Below are 21,093 nucleotides of genomic sequence, written 5' to 3'. Positions count from 1 at the left end.
TTAGGAAAAAGCAGTGATGTTGCCATGATTTTGTGCTCTTTCCCATTTGTAGACTCCATTAGGAATTAGTAATTCCTCCAAACAGGTCAAGTTCTGATGTTTCCTTGCTTTTGTGAGCTGACATAGGAGAGAATCTTGGGATATTTCTCTGTCAACTTATTCCCACTCCATGATAGCCCTTATCTTCTCTAGATCCACTGTTATGCCTTCCTTGGAAACCACATGCCCCAAGTAATGTATCTTTTTCTGAAAGGAATTTCATTAGCTAAGCTTGGCATACAACTAATGCTCTCTTATAAACTCAACATTGTTGCTAAATTTTCAAAATCATCTTCCTCATTTTTAGAATATATCGAGATGACATCAATAAATACAAAAACAAACTTGTTGAGATAAGGACACGACACATTGTTCATCAAGCACATAAAAGTAGTTAGAGCATTACTCAAACCAAATGGAACTACAAAAAACTCATAATGTATGTACTTGGTCTAGAAGGATGTCATGTAAATGTTATCTTCTTTAATGCGTACTTGATGATATCCTGATCTCAAATCAATCTTCGAGAACACTGCTACTCCCTTCAACTGATCGAACAAGTCATCAATCCTTCGTGATGAATACCTATTCTTAACGGTTACCTTGTTAACTACTTGTAATCGATGCAAAATATGAGAGTAACATCCTTCTTCATTATGAACAGTACTGGGGCACCCCACAGTGATACACTTGGCCTAATGTATACCTTGTGAAGCATTTCCTTCAGCTGTAACTTTAACTCTACTAATTCTAGAGTGCTCAATATGTATGGTGCCTTTGATGTTGGTGCTACCCCTAGTACCAACTCAATAGAAAATTCTACTTCCTTGTGAGGAAACAAATCTAAAATCTCTATTGGAAACACATCTTGGAACTGCTAGAAGATTGGATACCTTCTTAATACCTCTACATCATCAACATCTTTACCTTTATCACTAGAAATATGCACTACAAATAACACACACCCTTTGTTGCAACTGTGCTTTTCCTGCATAGATGTCATCATCCTAACTGATGTTTCTTTCTTCTTGCCCTGCAATATTCTTTATTCCCCATGGTCATCCAAGCAGTCAATGGCCTTGTCATAAAAATCCACTTTGGTCCTATGAGTATACAACCATTCCATCCACAAAATCATACTATATTATCCCAACGATAATACATTCAAATGTTTCGATGTAGGCATACCATTCAAGTCGAATGCACAAGCTCTTACCTAATGATGAACTCTCTTCTTTGTACATGTAGCCAACTACACTAACTAATATTCTGCATGCACTTCTTTAGTCAAACCCACTTATCCACCAGGTCATGATTAACATAACTATAATTATATCTAGGGTCAGTCAAAATGGAAACAAATTGATCACAAATCTTATTTTCCATCTCAATAACAGTTGCTTGGTGCTCTGCCTGCTTATTATCCAACACTGCATAAATCCGTGGAATGCTCTTCCCAACATCCCCAACTATCTGCACCTCCTGTGCACTATAAATTTGAGGTCTACCACCCTTATTTTGTAGAAAATTCCTCTTAAGATGCTTATTACCACATGTCCAACACTCTAACTATCATGTACCATGACCTCTATTATGTTGTTGTGACCCATGTCCCTGTCTAGCTATGTTGAAATTCTTGTATGGTGCAACATTCTCTTTCTCTTTTGCATTTTGAGGCTTTGTTATTTTTAGTTTCCATTTACCTTTATCTTTCCCTTTCCATCCTTGCTGATATTTTTTCTTATGCTTTGAATGTTCATGTGTTTCGATTTCCCAATAACTTCCTCAAGTGACTAAGGCTCATCATACTCAATCTGATATCTAAAAGCTAATGGAAATCCACTAAAAAATCTCTAAAATTTAGCTTTATCATCCTTAATATATGGTAAATACCTCAAAATATCTAGTAACTTAGTTATATATTCGTCATCTATCATTGATCCCACATTTAACTCATAGAAATCCTTAGCCTTACTATTGTGGTACATTTATGACAAGTACTTCTTCCTAAAAAGTCTCTTGAATTCATGTCAACTCAACTTTTATGTCCTGATGTCTCTGACCCATTTTACGTCTTCACACTAGATGTATTCTTTCCCTTTGAGGATGAAGATATCTATTATGGCCTTCATATTTTTTTGTGTACTCATGCAACTCAAATAATTTATTCATCCCAAGTAACAAAGCCTCTGCATCCTCCGACTTCTTCAAATCTCCATCAAAGGTAGGTGGCTTAGATTTCTTGAACTCATATGGGAAGTATCCCCTATCACTCCTCTAGTAAGGGTGATAACGATGACGATCATGGTTCGTGTCTGAACTAGAACTAGAATAGAACTTGTGTCCATTACCTCTCCTATCTAGAGTATCCAAGAGCTTGCCATCTCTAATTGTCTCATTCCTATCTGACCTATGACCACCATGAGACCTAATACCATATGCCCCATTAGTCTTATTCTCCTTCCCATGGATAATCAGAAGTAGTCATTGTCTCTACAACTCTGAAAAAATATGAAGGATTAATGCATTAACTTCTACTTGTTTCTCTTGTGCCTGCATAATTCTTTCATTATCAGCTTTGCAACTCTTTATTTCTTCCTTCAATCTTCTCAATGTGTCTGCTACGTCAGAAGAATGTCCAACTCCACGTTGCTCATCTAATCCATATGGAGAGTCTCGTGAACTGTAGTCTACCATATTGCTAGTCATATTTTATCTCTTTGTTGCCCAACAGACAATGTCAGCTAAACCAAAATATAAACATAATCAACATACCTCAATATAGTTCAGGGAAGATATATCATCTATAAGATCAACCATATTAGTGCAATACATGTAATAACATAATCATAACAATACTTAAACACCATTTCAACCATTATCAATGCATGAACATACCAACCACATACCACGATCTCATGCACAATAACTATCACCATGTCAATGTATGAATAATCAACACATGTACAAAATGTACGCATACAAAATACATACAAACATTGACATGCATAACTAGTGAATAACCGACCTATACTCATGATAAACACATCCAACAATACACCATCTACTTTCACATGGTGGCACCATTGCAACCATGACCAATGCCAAAAACAACAAGCACATATACCAAAATCATAGAGAACACATATGCAATCGACATGAATGCATGAGCAACATACTACCAAACCAATCCAAGAGGTGAACCATGCTCTAATACCACTTGGTAACACCCTCCTCCCACATTTACCCAAGTTAATTAGTTTGTCGGGGTAAACATGTGACGAGAGGCTACTATGATCTGATTCAACTCCCCATGAATAGTTAAGTGTAACTCACAAAACACAACCAATCTTACCTTCTACACATGTTACATAAACTGCAAGATCCAACCAACCCTTCCACCCCTGAGGTAACTTGAGATTTTACTGACCTAGAGACTTAGTCACTCCCATGACATGGTCCTACATGTGACTAGGACCCTTCATTCGCTCCCATGACATGGGAATGCATGCGACTAGGACCCTCGAGTTGCTCCTACAAAAAGGGCATGCCATCTATTGGGGACATTTTCAACTAGTTCGAAGCTGGTGACCCCAGATTCTATGCCACTTTTTCAGGGCTAGGACTCAAGCCATTGCCCATAAATTCATGAAACTTTCAAAAATGAAAAGTAACATCAAAACAATGATACTAATGAAAATACTTCAACAAATACTTGATTGGACCCCCACTAGCCATGACAAGCATTTTGTCAAACATGTCACAAATATGCATTCTACAGGTCATAACAACATGTCTAAGCAAAGGGGTCTCATACTTATCTGAGAATCACAAAGAAGCATTGATTCCTTATCACATTAGTTGCATTATCATCTATTAGGTAATACATTCATTTTTCATTCATTTACAAATCAAAACATGATGAGAGCCATACATCATTATTGTCATAAAACATACCCATAACTAGTATATAAACAACAAAAACAATAAGGATAGAACAACCATAAAATTCACATATAAACCAATACATTTACACATGAAATACGAAGGAGAAGGAATTATTATTAATGAATACGTAAGCAAACTAGGTATGGAACTTCCATGATCCACCCATCAAAATGGTAAAAAATTGATGAGAAATCTTACTGTACATCTCAATAACAATTGCTTGGTGCTATGCCTGCTTATTATCCAGCGTTGCATAAATATGTGGAATTCTCTACCCAACATCCCCAACTATTTGTGCCTCTTATGCACTATAAATTTTAGGCCTACCACATGTTATCCTCGACAATATCCCAAGGCTAAGAAGGGAGATCGAAGGAGGTAACCTCAAACCACTTAGGGTGCAGTAGCTAGCCCTATTAAACCAAAAAGTGATCTCTCTATGAACTCACAACCAATGATGACTAGAGTTGGAAACGATGTTAGGTTAGATATGTTCAGCTCTAGGGTTTTGAATATTTTAGGGTTTTGCTTGATCAGGAGGGAAAATCAGGGAACTGGGTCAAAGGATCAAAGGTTTCAACTACAAAATATATAAAGGAGCAAGGTAGGTATGATTTTATGATACTTTGGGGTTTTTTCAATGTAGTGTAGGGTGGAAAAGAAGAGATCAAAATGAGCATGGAAAGCATGAATTCATTTATCATAAGACAAGTGGCATAAACATGAAATTCCTAACAAAACAGAGCTTAAAACTAAGAATTTTGTTTATAACCTTAAAGGAAAATCACTGAAAAGCATAGGCATGGAAAGAATATGTATTTATCATTCATATAAAACTATAACAGAGAGAAAACATGATCACAAACTCACAACACAAGAATTCCTTAATAATAGCTGCTACTCCAAGAGTTCTACTCGTTGATGTCCAACTTGTTCTATGAGTGAAAACTAGATACATAAGACTAAAAACCATTTTCCCCTCTCTTAGGGTCGAATCCTTTAGTTTAGGAACTGGTTACATGAGGTGTTCCAATGAAACCCTAATGTCTAGGGAGGTTAAAAGAATTCTCCATTTTAACTTTCACTGAACTGCCCTCATAAATGAGGCCTAAGTTTACATAAAAACAACCTAACAAGCCTATTTACCCTTCATTACATTATAATTATATCAAATTCAAGTAATTACATCATAAAAACTTGAATCTAACAGATAGAACTAAGAAAAAGCAGTTACAGGCAAAAGCACAGTGAATTCAGTCAAAAGCGTAGCGTGCAAGGAGAAAGTGAAACGAATTTGGGAGAATTGATTTTTGGAGGCCTTCTCGAGGTCCAAATCAGGATCTTGATAGCTCATTGGAAATATGTGGATGTATGATACATCATGGAATCTTCAAGAACTGAAATATGTTTCTTCTTTCCCTCCAAAACATCATTCTCCCAAAGGTGCTCCCAAAAGCACAACGTGCTCTTCAAAAAGAGGGCAGTGAGGTGGTTTTTGAGTAGTTTTCAGCCTTTTCCACCTACCAAAACTTGCTAAAAAATTTCTCCCAAGGTCTAGAAGTGATATATAACTGATGAAAAATCCAAATATTCAAACCAAATGTCATTTGGAGCTCCCCATCAAAAGCGCAGCGTGGGGCACACTACGTTTTTGGGCAACACATTATGTAAACCTTTTGGGTTTTCTGCAAACATAGGCCTCAAATATGGAGAAATATTTGTCTAACCATAAGGAGTTTTGGAATACTTAGGGAGGTTTTTATATATAAGGTTTTTTTAAAGAAAATCATCTCTCATTGTTTGGAAATTGATTTTCATTTTCTCGAAATCCATGCCACAAAATCATGGCTAAAACAGGAAATTAACTTGATTTTTTTTTATTTTCTGACATAGGTCTCCAAGAACGTTTCATATATCCCAATATACAATACTTGTATAAAAACGGAAGGAGGTTTTTGCTCCTTGTCCTATGGTTGACAAAAACCTCTATCACTTTTGTTAAGTTCATCTCTATTTGGTCAGAAACATACTTTGAAGAAAAAAATTCCATATGTGAAGCAATTGATTATTTTAATGTCCCTTTCACCTAGTGGAGGAGATGGCTCACTCTCTTAATTTTTATGCCTTTTTATACCTCTTGTCCTTGCAATATTTTATGCTTCTTATAATTAGTGGTTGTGTTCTATGGATCCATTGTGAAACCCTAACTCACTAGGAAGGGAAATTAGGGTTTAGTTTAGGAAAACAGGAGTTTTGGAGCAGTTTTAGGAACAGAGGGAGGTGAAGGGTTTTGAGGGTGTCTAAATTCTTGGGAAAAATTAGGGGGGTATGGATAAATGTTAGGGAGTGTAGGGAGGTGTAGTTTTAGGGAATGGGTGAGGGGAACGGGTCCAAAATGTAAAAACACAGTCCTAGCCTAGGAAAGTATAGTCTAGGCTAGGGTTTGTGGGAAAATGATGATTTTGAGGGATAAGAGTGAGGGAAAATGTCTATGGATGTATATGGAAGGTGGGGGAGGATAATTATGCTTTTGAGGCTTGTTCTCAATAATTTCACCAGAGAGACTATGAAACCAAGCAAACCCTAGGAGAGGGAAATTTGATCTTTCTAAGCATGAACTGATGGTGGCAAGGGATCACTTGTCTGAGAGTGAAACTGAGTTTTTTTTTGGTGGAGAGATGTCTTATAAAGTCGGAGTGAGAAAATGAGAATCCATTTTTGGTCTTTTATAGTTTGTAAATCAATTTTCTCCTTTGGTGATGTAGTGGCCCCACCATGTCCTTTCACATTCTGATTTGATTTTCTAATGAACTGTAGGCTTAGAAATTTTTACATATATTACATCTTGATGAAGATAAAAACATACTTTAGAAACCTTTATTGAAGACTTTTCACTATTACTACTCCTTTAAATGATGATTTTCATGATGAAATGACCAATTTTCATGATTTTAACCCTATGACCTAATGATGACACAATATGGAAATATGAGCTGAATAATGACCATGATGACTATGGGACTCTTTCAACAATGAATGACCTGACCATGATGATGTCCATTAACCATGGAGGTGAAAGGAGTAGTAATAACCTAACTGACCTAATCAGTGACCAAATTTTTATTTGATGACCTACTAAAACATACAAATTTGACCTAGGACCCTAACAAGTCTAGGGTGTGATATGACTTCTCATACATTTGAATGAGTCCTATTGGACAAATGATGTAATTTGTATCCCCACTTTGCATGGGATGGATGATGTAATATTTATTGTATTTTTGTCATGTATAAACAATTGGTATATCCCCACTTTATTGGGTGGATGAGTCAAATTTGGTATCTGCCCACTTGATTGGGAAATTAATGTATGCATGAGTCATTGGTGATAGGAAGGTCAAACTCACATAGTTGAGTTATAGAGTCATGTTATTCTTATGGAAAATATTTTTGCAGACTCTGCATGTGCTTAGGGGAAGCATGGACGGTTACTGCATCACAACATGTACAATAATATCAGAACATGCACAAAGAGGGAGTTTAATCAGAGAATTCAGCATGTGCTTAGGGGGAGCATGATCATATTTAGCTGTTCAGATATGAAGAGTATCCTGGTTTTCCCTTTTCCCTTGATGTCAAAGGGGGAGAGAATTTTGGTGTTGATTGTTATCTCTAACAGTTTCTACAGCTTTCAGAAATCAACACCATCATGGTTGCCATCAAGTACAAAGGGGCAGATTGTTGGAATTATGATACAAGTGTTTTCCTTGATGGAAACTCACTCACAGGTCAATTTAGTTTTGGTAAAAGGCAACTCACAGTCCAACAGGTATATTCAGAGGTTACAGGGAAATGGTAGAGAAGAACAAGAAGATGGAACAAAGGTCTACTCATCAAAATAAATAAGGTAAAGGAAAAGGTTTATGTAAAGCATTTTAAGAAGTATACGTAGGTCCATTTAGTCAAAATAGCGTAAACACGCTGGTCCACAGAACAAAAAGAGCGTATACGTATACACACACTCCCACAAGAGTAAAAGCGCATACATGTTGGAAAACCAAGGTTTTCATCCAAGGTATTTGGTATGAGGTATTGACCCTAGGTATTTGGTCCAAGATATTGGTCCTAAGTAGTTTTGGTCTGAGGTATTGACAAAGGATCTAAGTATATAAGGAGGAGAAGATCAAAGGGCTAAGTGTAGAAGTAATGAATATCTTATGAAAAATGAGATCAAAATAAAATACACATGTTATGGGTTTATGGTGCTTTGCTTGATCTGAACTAAGGATGAACCTTAGCGGTTGATGGGGATGAGATCTGATGATCATGAGACCTAAAATGAATTATTATTATTCGATCATGGATAGTCTAGATCTGAATGCTAGCGCATGATTTACACTGTAAATGTTCTGATCTGAGTATGTATGAAGTCCAGAGGTGTAGAAAAGTTATGAAGTAAGTATTTGCAGATCTGTATGCTGATTTTCTTAGGTGAAGGTGTGTATACACGCTGGTTCAGCTTGTTATCACTTAAGAATTCTAATGCCAAAACTTCTCATACTAGCTTGATTATAAAGGTCGGTGTTAGTCTAAGTTTGATTTTGTTTTCTCTAAGAGTCTGAGTCTTAGGGGGTCTTGAGTCAATTATGCATTCTCATTCATCACTGCTCATTCTCATTCATCACCGGTCTCATAGCCATGTGTTAGTTTGATTTAAAAAATTACTATGTACCACAAAGCCTTTAGGTGATCTCGTAGCACATGTAACCATCCTGAAGTGTTTCCGTAGCACATTAATCCTTTTTGGCAGTTTGACAGCGCAAAAGTCCATTAGGTGATTTCGTAGCGCATAATTCAAAATTTACACTGACCGCGCTACGAAATCGGAGATTCGTGCATTCCGCAGCGAATCGTTCCCAATTGTCAAATCTGTTTAGTTAATCTATGGCTGCATCATTCATTGTCAGTTTGTGCACTCCACACATCAAGTCCAACCGCTTATCTCCATTATTACAACCACCAGGTACATTGATACACACAGAATACAAGTTCCATGGAAATCCAGATATGCACAATTTTAATGATGATTGTAAGCCTTGCATGAGAAACAAATCTGCAAGATTTCAATTTGAAAAAACATTGTCATCAAGCGAGGCAGCTATCAGACGAGGCATCAATTCAAGCGAGGCAGATATCAGGCGAGGCAGAGTTTGGATTTTGAGCAGCGCTAACTTTTCCAGCCTCCATTACACTGAATCCTCATGGAGGGATCGGTAGAAAGGAAAGACCATAGATCAGGCAAATGTCTGATAAATGAGCCTGAAGGTTTAGACATAACCTTGAAGAGCAGAGAAGTCGAGCATGCAATTAAACAAGCTGGATGTTGGAATTTTTGCAAGAAGCTTCAGGGAGGTCATGCACAAGTTACTAAAGAATTTGCACTGAATTTCACAAGGCTAAACTCAAAGGTTGGCATGCTGGAATTGCAGGTCGCATCAGACGTGATATCCACAGTTACAGAAATTCCAAGAGGGCAAGAAAATTGGTTCAAGAATTTCAAATTTGACATGAATCCATGCAAACAATTTCTAAAGCAAGAGTTCATTAACTCAGATTTGAGCAAGTCTGTTCCTAGAAGTTATGTTAAAGAATCATATGCCCAATTGCTTACTTGTATACAGAAGTATCTGACCTGTGAAGGGAGATATAACAAAGTGTATTCATACCATTTTAAACTTTTGTTGCATTTCATATGTTAAACATCTATTAATCTACCTTTTTACTTATTCCACAACTTAAGTAAAATGTGTGACAAGGTACAACTGAGAAAAGAAGACTGTGAGACTTCATTGTTCCACCATGGCTTGGTTTAGTTGATTGTTCTACATGAACTCCAGAGGGTAGGTAGAAACTGGGACACATTTATATTCATGTCTGGTTTCAAAAGCAAGACCGGTCTCACCCCTCAAGATGCAAAAGAACCTTCAACAACAATCGGTCCTCAAGCAGAAACAAGAGCCAAGAGGATTTCAAAGTTAGAAGCAAGGAAAAAAATTGGAGAGTCTACCAAGCCACTGACTATTCAGGATACACCCCAGCAGTCAATTAAAGAAAAAACTCAGGTCGAAGAAACTGCACATGAATCAAGCACAGGTGGAGGAGTTCAAAGAAGAAGAACTAGGATCCAGGTGGCTAAAGAAAAAGGTAAGTCAGTGAGTATTGAAGAAAACCTTGTTTCAAAGGGAGACTTAAATGATTTATTGCAAGCAATTGACATTGAAGAGTCCCCACTAGTTCAAGCTGAGTTAATACAGTCAGGAAAAGAGGAGGCTAAGAAGGTCAAAGCCTCAAAGAAACTCAAGTTTGATGATCAAGTTGATCAATTTGTTTTTAAGCCCAGGAGACCCATAACAAGGAAGTTCAAACAAGTACAGGAGGTACCACCAAGAGCTGATGAAATAGGGGAGGTGACACGGCCTCATGAAAGAAAGGATAAAGGCAAAACAATTGCCACTCAAGAAGAAGGTAGTGTGGAAGACTTGAAAAGGAGATTGGAATCTGCCAACTTTGAAATTGCTAGATTGAAGAAAGCTGCTAGGAAATTTGCAGCTAAGGAGGCTTATTTCAACCAAATGCAAGCTCGGTGGGAGGACCAAACATTTCAAATTCCTGAGGTGGTTGATTTTAATGTTCAATTCCGTAGCTGGACTACTCCTGCAATAAAAGAAGCTCAATTTATCAAAAAAGTCAATACAAACCTCAGGTCTGGGATTAAAGTAATGAAGAAACAAATTGAAGACTTAAAGATACAATTGAGCCAGTGAAAAGAATCTCCGTAAAGAAATCTCACTTCAAGTAAGGATATGTTTCAAAGTTTTGATGGTTTTGCTTGGTATAATCTTTTCAAACATTCCCATTCAGTTTTGGAAGGTATTGGAATAGTTGAAAGAATGTTTTAAGAGCAAAGTGCTCAAATAGCAAAGTTTTGGGTTGAAATTGTGATTTTTGAAACAACTCAGCAGTTTCGTAGCACGCTACGAAACTGCTGAAGGTGATGACTAGAGCTCAGCAGTTTCGTAGCGCGCTACGAAACTGCTGAAGCTAAATAATCCAATATCAATCAACCGGTTTTGAAACATAAGCGGGAATTTTGAAAGGGGAATATATACAAGGCATCATCTGAAGCTATAAACATTCAACCAGGTCAAGACAGGTGGAGAAAATATGGATTCGAATCCAACTTTAAATTTTTGTCATAAAGTGAGCACATTTACCATAGTTCAAGATAGGTCAAAACAACTTGAAAGAGTTTTTGCCTTTACACATAAAAGAGGTGGAAAACACATCAAGGACGTGGCCATCTGTTACATTTTGGATAATCAAGGATAAAGGACATGCTTCTTTGGATTCGAAAATTTTGAGGCAAACTAAAGACCGATGAGCAAGGGTAGTTTCCTATGTTTCAGGGCAATGGAGAAGATGTGGCATTGAAGACCAGCATGGAGTTTTGAACATTCATCACAGCCAAACTAAAAAGGGACCAGATGTCAAAGAATGAGAATGTTTGTAATCAAGGCTATTATTAGCATAATAAGGAGTTAGACTCCTATTTGATTTAAATCTCTAGAAAGTCTAGTTACAGTTTGTTATATTTAATAGGCAGTTAAAAGTTGAACAGGTGTCATTAGAAATAGATTTCGAGTTCCCCTCAGGTTTGAGGAGGAACCTCAGTCAGGTAGAAGAACTTTATAAATAGGAGAAAGGGAAATGTAAAAAGGGTTGGAAGTTTATGTAAAAAAGCTCTGTTGTCAAGCTTATGTAAAGACTCTGTTTCTTTTGGTAATATAGTAAATGGCTTCTACTGCTCAAGAATCATAGTGACTTCAATGTATGAATTCCTCTTGTTGTCTTTCATGTTGTATACAGTATTATGAGTACTTGATTACTTAGAAATCACTTGCAGTGTTCTAATTTCCTTCATATGCTCAAATATTGTCCCTTTTGTGTCTGTTGTACTTTATCTATATTGAAGTCTGAATGCCTTGATTTTATTGCAAAGCCCGTTCACTGTTGATGCTAAATGACATATGACTCCATGAGCCCAATGGATGCTTGTTAATTTAGATCTTACCAGCCTCATTCCTATTTGTTTTTATAAAGAGTTATCCATCTCAATTATGATCACAAACCTTAAATCCTTTGAGAGAGCCCTCTCAGGCTAAGGAGGCTAAGCCTTAGCTAAAAGATTGGTCTGAAACAGTTACTTGAAGTCTTCCTGGTCTGCAGCCTTCCAGGGCCTGATTTTGAGATAACACGACTCTTCCAAGTAGTGTATACAAAAGGAAAGCTTGATGTTCAATGCTGACTGATCTATCAGATCAATGCTGTTGTTTTACTGTTGTCTGTCAATGAAGTATTCTTAGATCCGAATGTAAAACTGAATGAATAAGGAGTTTGATATTTGATAGATTGATTGTATAAGTGAGAAGAAGTGATATCTGTTGTTGCATGTGTAAAGCTCTATAAGTTGACAGTAGATGTTCAGTATATTGCTCATTGGTATAGACTTGATTCAAAAGTTTATGTTTGCGGTAGCTTTGAAGGTATACACAGGTTTCATTAATAGAAGTAGTGTATACACGCAGTTTGCGTTCAGCCAAGTAGTGTATACAGTTTGATGCATGGTTTCTGAGGTTACAGCTGGTTCTGAATGATGATGCAGGTTTCTGGGTTCAACACAGTGTTCTGGTGACAATAACCTGATTGTTTAACTGCATGTTGGTTGATGAAGTTTGAGTTTCTAAATTTCTGATTGATTATTTATGAGTCAAGGTCTTCATATGGCTTGATATGTGCCAGGAGCATCCAATCTGAAAATTCATGAAACGTGGTCCCTGTTGGATGAGTGGAGTTTTTCTGTAGGCCAACGCCTACGTACTAGTAAACATATTGGCTAGTAAAAGAGCTAGGGGGTTGTAGCTCCCTTCTAGTAGACACTGGAGAACGGGAGAAGGTTGTAACCTTTTGTAGGTAGAAGCTTGTGTACTGGTATAAGTCTACACTAGTACACGATTGTAAACATATTTTCTTATTTTAGAGAAAGATTTCAGCGAAAATCACATGGAGTGACATTTGTCGACGCGTTTCGAACCAACCAGTGTGGTTCATCGTCAGGACAAGTTGAAGAACAGATCTAGCGTAGCATGTTATATAGACCGAGTAGAGCCTCCAACGGCTAGTTTGACCAGCCGCTAATAATGACCAATAGTCAAAACAAATAAATTAATTAATTAATTAATAAAAATTAAAGTATAGTAATTAAAAATAATAATAAACCCTAAAAATAATAAAAGAGAATAAAATAAAATAATCCAATAAAACCCAACTGAACGACCAAAGGTAAAGAATAAATACCTAAATGAAAAATAAATAATAAGAATAGAAATAGAAATAAAATAATTAATAAAAAGTAATAGTAATAATAGTAATAATAATAATAAATTAATTAATTAAAACTAAAAATTAATAATAAAATACTAAGTGACTTAAAATAATAACCAAAATAGTACGAAAAATAATAAAAAATAAAAAGAATAAAATGAGGATAAACAAAACTGAAAGAAAAATATAAAAATAATAGTATAAATAGATAAATAAATAAAATAAAATAATAATAAAAATAAATTAAAATAACTAAATTAATAATTTTTTTTACTAATAATAATAAAAATAATAATAAAATAAAGTAATCAAGTAATAAATAAAGGAATAAAACCCAACTGAATGACCAAAGGTAAAGGATAAATACCTAAATGAAAATAAAAAATATATAAGAATAGAAATACAAATAAATTAATTAGTAATAAAAATATTAAAATAATAATAAATTAATTAAAACTACCAATTAGTAATAATAGGAGAATTAAAATAATAATACGAGAAATAATAAAATAAAAAGAATAAAATTAAATTGAATAACCAAATAAGGATAAAACAGAAAGAAAAATAAAAATAATAGTATAAATAAATAAATAAATACATAAATAAAATAAAAATAATAATAAATTAAAATAACTAAATTAATAAAAATTTTACTAATAATAATAAAAACAAATAAAGTAGGGAAAAAAGGTGTATAAAGTTGTATACAGTTAAATACAATCAAAATAGCGAGTTAAATAGTAAAATAGAAAAGCAATATAAGAAGAAAAGCTACACCGAGGCCTATAAAAATAATGAGGGGCGAAATAATGACGATAACATAAAAAAGAGAACAATATAAAAACCAACGAGGACGGAAAACACTAGGAGGAGAGGGCAGGGACCCAACAGCTACTGACTTTCCAACCATCATCCCTATTGAGATTACTAGGTCTCTTTTCAATCTCTAGCGCTTCCCTGAATTTACGATGATGGAAATGCGGAATCCTAGCAATAACACTCGCTTCTTCGATACAAACATGATGATTGGTTTTCTCCGCATGTTCAGCCAAAGCGGAAGACTTAAATCTCCTATGCCTCAGATCCGCTGCGTGCTCACTAATCCTTTGATTAATGGAACGACCGGTCTCCCCAATATAGGGGGTCCCGCACGAACAAGGGATCAAATAAACACCTTTCATATCCTTAGGGTCGATGGGATCCTTCACCGATCTGAGAGACGAACGGATGGTGTTCAGGGGCCTGAAGGATACCGGGATACTATGTCTCCTGAGAATCCTACCAATTCTATCCGTGGTCCCTTGAACATAAGGAAGAAGGACACCAGGAACACGATCTCTTGGCTCTCTTTTCACCAGAGAATTCTTGGAAGCTTTAAGGAAAGCCCTATGACCCAGGTATCTACTGTAACCATTCTCCACAAAGACATCCAGCAGATGGGATTTTTCTTTCTCAAAGCTCTTCTTGTCCGAGATCCTCAGGGCCCGAGTAGCAAGGGTACTGAGAACCCCCATCTTCTGAGCTGGGAAATGGTGGGAACTGGCATGAAGATACTGCTCCGTATGAGTTTTCTTCCGAAAAACTTGATGGGCCAGGGAGCCATCCTCATTCCTAGAAATAAGAATATCAAGGAAAGGAAGGCATCCATCAACCTCCTGTTCCTTAGTGAACTTAATGGCTGAGGACTGCTTGTTAAGATGATCAAAGAAGAGATCAAGCTCATCCTGGCCATGAGACCAAATGACATTGGTGTCATCCACAAACCTCTTCCAAAGCTTAGGAAGGAGCCGGGAAGAGTTCAAAGCCTTGGACTCAAAATCTTCCATAAACAGATTAGCCACAACAGGGGAAAGGGGGGATCCCATAGCAACCCCACAAGTTTGCTCAAAGAACTCCCCTTCAAAACTGAAAAAGGTTGAAGTGAGACAGATCTCAACCAGCCTAGCCGTGTCAGGATCCGTTAGGCGGTTGATCACCATCATGGCCTCAATAATAGGGATGCAAGTGAACAAGGAAACAACATCAAAACTAACCAGAATGTCCCCAGGATCAAGCTTAATGTCCTTGAGCTCGTCGATAAAGGATGCAGAGTCTTTTACGAAGGACTCAGTCTGACCAACGAGGGGCTTAAGCTTTAAAGCCAGGAACTTCGCGAGAAGATAAGTAGGACCTCCAATGGTGTTGACGATGGGCCTTAAGGGGGCACCATCCTTGTGGATCTTAGGGAGGCCATAGATTCTCGGAGTAATAGGGTTACTTTCAATGAGCTTATGGTGTAAGGAACTCAACGAGCTAATGGATTTAATAGCCATAGCCACATTTCTAGCAACCTTCTTCAAGGGATTTTTGGAAAGCTTTTTGTAGCTTCCACTATTATGAAGATGGTCTAACATCTTGCTGCGGTAATCAACCTTGTCAAGAATCACGGCGGCACCACCCTTGTCAGCCTTCAGGACAATGACATCCTTGTTCTGGTTTAAGGATCTGAGAGCTAAAGATTCATCCCTGCTGAGGTTACTCTTGGGCGGCTTAGCCTTCCTCAAGGCCACAGCACAATCCTTTGGAAATCCTTTGAAGACTCTCCTCCTCATGCCTTATTTTTGAGTCTATAAATCACGTATGTGGCTCATTTTTTTTTATATCAAAAAGTAGAAATATGTCCTCAATATTTTGGAAATATTAATACTCTAGATCTGGTTTGATTTTGGGATAATGGGAGTGACTAAGTTGTCCAAAAGTACATGATTTAATATATACTCAATATTTTTAAGCAATGCAAAATATTTATGAAATAAATAATGAAAAGATTATTTCATATAAAATAATTTGTTGTAAATGATGGACATTGTACAATTAATTTATATTATATGAAATAATTTGTTGTAAATAATGGATAATGAAAAACTAATTTATATTAAATTTAAAACATAAGTTGAATGTTAAGTCGGTACGCTGATTGGATAGTAGAATCACATGTATTGACATAAATACATGACAAACTTGTGCTTTGATTATGAGTGGTCGTACGACATGGTTGTTGTGTCATTTCTCATGCATTTAGTGTAAATAATATATCCATTTCAGACAACCCTAAATGCTTGTTGGTCAATGTGACCCCTCTTGCATGTATGCAACCAATATTTACCATGTCGTGGAGTTGTATATGTCCATTGTTGGATTTAAGCAATTACATTATCCGGCGGTGGACATATACAACCCCCGCATTAATGGGTCTATGGCCTAGTAAATATATGAATCACATTGCATGTCATCCTCACATTCTTACTGACAAACACACAATGTACTACTACATTTAAGATGTGAACTTGTCGTTTACATCCCCTCCACAAAATTTCCCCATGATTTATGATTTTCTAAGCATGAATAATCCTTCAAATAAATATCATATGAATTACTAAGGCTCTTATGCAAAACATGTAATGCCACAACATCCATGGTCAATAATTGTTTCGATGGTTACAATTCACCATTTAAAAAATTTAGATTGTGGGAGTGTTTGAATTGTTTTTATATGAAAACAACCTCAGCACCATTAAAAATTTGGGCAACCAATATATATGGAGCTATCGCTCCATTAATGAGTAGGGTAGTATATGCCACCTGTCTGATTTAACCAAGTACATTATTGGAAGTGTGGAATATATTGCCCCACCCATTAATGGAGCTCCATATATATTGTTTGCCCAAAAACCTTAGGCATCCAAAATTCTGAAGAGGTCAAATCCTAAAGCTTAATTGGAATTTCCAAAATATCTACTAATTTTTGCCAAAATCATTAGATAATTTCAATTATTTTCTAGGAAAACACATCACTCATTAGATTATGTGAATCTTTTCCTTTATGATGAAAACAACAAAATGGGTGACGCCAACGTTGGACGATCAATATCCATGTTGCATTGCTACTACGCAGCATTGAATGATATGTGATCGATGCATATCCACATTGAAGCATCATCGCCACCAAAGTTGAGCTCTCAATATAACAATACAAATACTGATAGCGATATAGTTTAGTCATGGAGGGATAGAGACAGTAATATAATAACATATTGAATATAAGTAAATGACACTAACAAGAAAGGTGATATGCATAATTGAGTTGTATCTTGAAACAATAACAACAAAGTTGATACGAAGGATAAAACTTCACATAAGATTGAGTTGTGGCCTTCAAGAATAACAAGAAAGGTGATATGAAAGATGATATTTCACTAGATCAGTATGGTGGCACATTCCCTTTGCTAGTGGCAACAGATTATTCTCACAAAAAGCGAGAAAAAAATAATTAGATGGTATGTGGGGAATGGTCCCAGAATTTATGTATTCATGACTATAGGATGCCTATCTGCGCATACTTTACAAGAGTCGAAGAGTGTTCCAATGATTAACATTGATTCTACACCCACATCACTAAAGTTTCCGAGGAGTGCTTCATGTAAGTATAAATACAGGTATAATATTGGTTTCTATCCCAATGGACCTAATTGACGTTACACGCATAACAAGGTTCTTGGTCCATCGCCTCTTGTCAAAGATGTTTTATAGATCATTAAAAAAACATAAAGCATCCAATAATAAATCTAGATACGACCAAACCATGAGGAAACTTAATTCCTTAACTTGGAGCTTACCATAAGGAACTTCAAGGTTTCCTACATTTGCATTTTCTAATTTACGGTGTAAATTTGTTTAGTCCAAGCTGAACACATATTTGTGCACTTGTTACATGTCCATCTCTAATAGTATAGATATATATATTTCCACTTATTGGACATGAATAGAAGCACATGTCTTCACATAAATATGTGAAAAATTTGTGCTTTGATTGTGAATAGTCGTACCATACCATATGTCTCTTGCGTCATTCTTTGTGACCTCAGGGTAGATAATATGTTCATTTCAGGTAGCCCTAAATGTGTGTTGGCAACGTGAGTCGTGAGTTAGCATTGTACTACTTTCTGTTTACCATCCCCTTGTCAAAATTTTCCTAAGATTTATGAATTTCGAAGCGTGCATAATCCCAGGAATAAATATCCCAAGCGAAACCATGAACTATGAAGTGACCTAAGTTAATAATCCATATGCAAAAATTGTAAGGGCAACCAAAGATGCACTACTGGCACTATTGATTTTTACACAGTGAATAATCTTTTCCTTTACGAAGATTGCAATACAATGGGTGGTGCCAACATTGGACGATCAATATCAATGTTGTGTTGCATGCTAAGAAACATTGAATATAATAGTACAAATACCCATAGTGATTAATTCACTGACGAATGGATACGGACAATAATACAGTTTACTAATAGGAGATTGAATTGTAGTTAGTAAAAGTAACAAGAAAGGTGAACTAGGATAGAATTTGATGCGAAAATTTTCCATAGTGGGGTAATTAATTAGTTAGTAAAAAGAGTTATTTTTTTTTCTTCCTGTCAATATTCTTTGTTGAAATGATTAAACATGCACTAAAGTTATATAAACTGGGTGTTTTAGATTTGAAATTCCTACCGTGGAGGTGATATGAAAAATTGAGCTATAGCTAGCAACAATAAAAAAATGTTAATACGCAGAATAAACCTTCACATGAAATGATTAAACGAGCAGAAACTGGGTGTTTCAAATTTGAAATTCCTATCGTGGAGATGATATGAAAAATTAAGCTATAGCTAGAAATAATTAAAAAAAAAGGTTAACACCTAGAATAAACCTTCATATAATATTGAGTTGTAGCCAACAATAATAACAAGAAAGGTCATATTGAGAATGTGAATTCACTAGATCAGAATGGTGGTGCAAGACTTTTGTTCGTAACCATATACTATTTTCAAAAAAAGCCAGAAAACAATAAGCACATGGTATGTGGGCAATGGTCCCCAAAAATTGTGTGCTCATGACTCTATCTGCACCTTTTTTCAACGCTATGACAACTCTAGGATGCCCATCTTCCCATACTTTACATTGCATGCACAGTGTCCTAATGACCAACATTCCTTCTACACCGACATCAATGAAGTTGTCGAGGATTGCGCCATGTAATGGTGGATTATCGACCTTTAAACCATCACTTTATTAGGATGTTGGGTGAGCAAAGACATAGGATGACATGGTATCCATGATATAGATAGAACCTAATATGTTATCAAGGAAGGGTTCTTTATGAGAGATGGCTGATAGAGATTAGATATATACTATTAATTGTTAGGATTTTAGAGGCCATTTATTAAGAAGACAAGACCCAATTATTGATATTTCCCTGGTACTAATGAACCCTGATAAGGTGCACACATGGATATAGGAAATGGCATGCTATGTGGTAGATAACATGGTGAGGAAACATGTCATGATAATGTTGGAATCGATTAAAGTTCACAAATGGCTTCACTTAGCAACAAAGCTGCATGACATAATGCCCATCCCTCACTTTTCCAATTATCTTGCGAATGATTTACTACTTTTTCCTGCCCCTTAGACCCTTCTACTATTAAGTAAGATTTAGTTGCCACTTCTTCATTGGGTGTGCGTCATTGTTTTATTTGTTTCGCTTTGCGTAACTTACTTAGATGCTATTTGTAAAATCATAGTCAAATAATTGAGGATAGCTATTTGTTCCAACTCAAGTCTTTGTTTATTGTTTTTTTCATTGATCTTATCTATTTAAATATGAAACACTTGATTTAAGAAATTTATCATATATGTATTTCCTTCTTGGGTTGAGAAATTTATTTTGTATTCATTGCACATTTGGGTTTCAATGGTTCTTTCATAACCTTGTTATCCTCATTAGATTTGAAGAGTTTAAATTATCTTTATTTGAGTTATATTATTTAAGAACATTGAACATGACAAGTGGGCTCTATTTGTAGTGAGATGAAATTCCCAAAAATTTTATTCCTTCTGTGTACCTTTACACCTTTAGGGGAAGTTATTAATACATTCATTTCAAGAAAGCTAAATGCTTGTTGGAAAATGTGACCCAATTTAAACAAGTACATTATCTAGTGGCGAGCATATACAACGCAACTGCATTAATGTACCTATAGCCTGTTAAATATGGAAGAGTCTTTAGTGCGACGAAATGGAGAAACCGACGCCCCGAAACCGGTAATGGTCCAGTGTATCCATCTATTTGCGCCCCCCTCATCCCTCCCCTTCAGCGTTCGCTTTTTGACCCATGCAACTCCCGTCTGGCAAGCCCCTTGTTCGTCTCCCTCCGAAATAAGCCTTCTCGTTCTCTCCCCTCCACCACCCCCAACCCCTCTGCCACCCCATCCATTAACTCCTCCCACTCTCCTCCTTCAAAAATTTTAAACCGGAATTTTCCCACACCAAAAATACTGTAATTCCAATTCTTACAAATAGACCATTTCGCTTCAAGAACATTGTGAACACCAAAGGCTCAATTGTAGACGTCCCGAGGGAATATTTTCAGCACGCAGACGTAGCCTTTGATACAAAATTTTCTACAAGTCCCAAATTCTTCCTATATGAAAGTGTGTTATCGAAATATATGGTGTGATTCACTGGTTTCTTGTTGTTAACTAAATGATGCAAATCAAATACAAGCAATTTTGACAAAATATGTCAAGGATCCTGCACTGATGGCAATGTTTTAAATTGAACTATGTTAGTAATATGGTT

General features: G+C 36.1%; 1 protein-coding gene across 1 annotated transcript in view; it reads right to left on the bottom strand.

Annotated features, from left to right (window-relative positions):
* Positions 1-16,019, bottom strand: part of LOC149259366 (uncharacterized) — a 45,888-nt gene extending 29,869 nt beyond the window's left edge. The window contains exon 1 of the mRNA XM_089453987.1: positions 15,545-16,019. Within this exon, the coding sequence (XP_089310113.1) occupies positions 15,545-16,019 (475 nt within the window). The remainder of the gene's footprint in view (positions 1-15,544) is intronic.
* Between the last annotated feature and the right edge of the window lie 5,074 nt (positions 16,020-21,093).

This window comes from Pinus tabuliformis, chromosome 6 (assembly GCF_031772625.1).
Source record: "Pinus tabuliformis cultivar Carrire ecotype Pingquan chromosome 6, CPIR1, whole genome shotgun sequence".
Taxonomy (NCBI): Eukaryota; Viridiplantae; Streptophyta; class Pinopsida; order Pinales; family Pinaceae; genus Pinus; species Pinus tabuliformis.
This window is presented reverse-complemented; position numbering and strand designations above follow the sequence as displayed.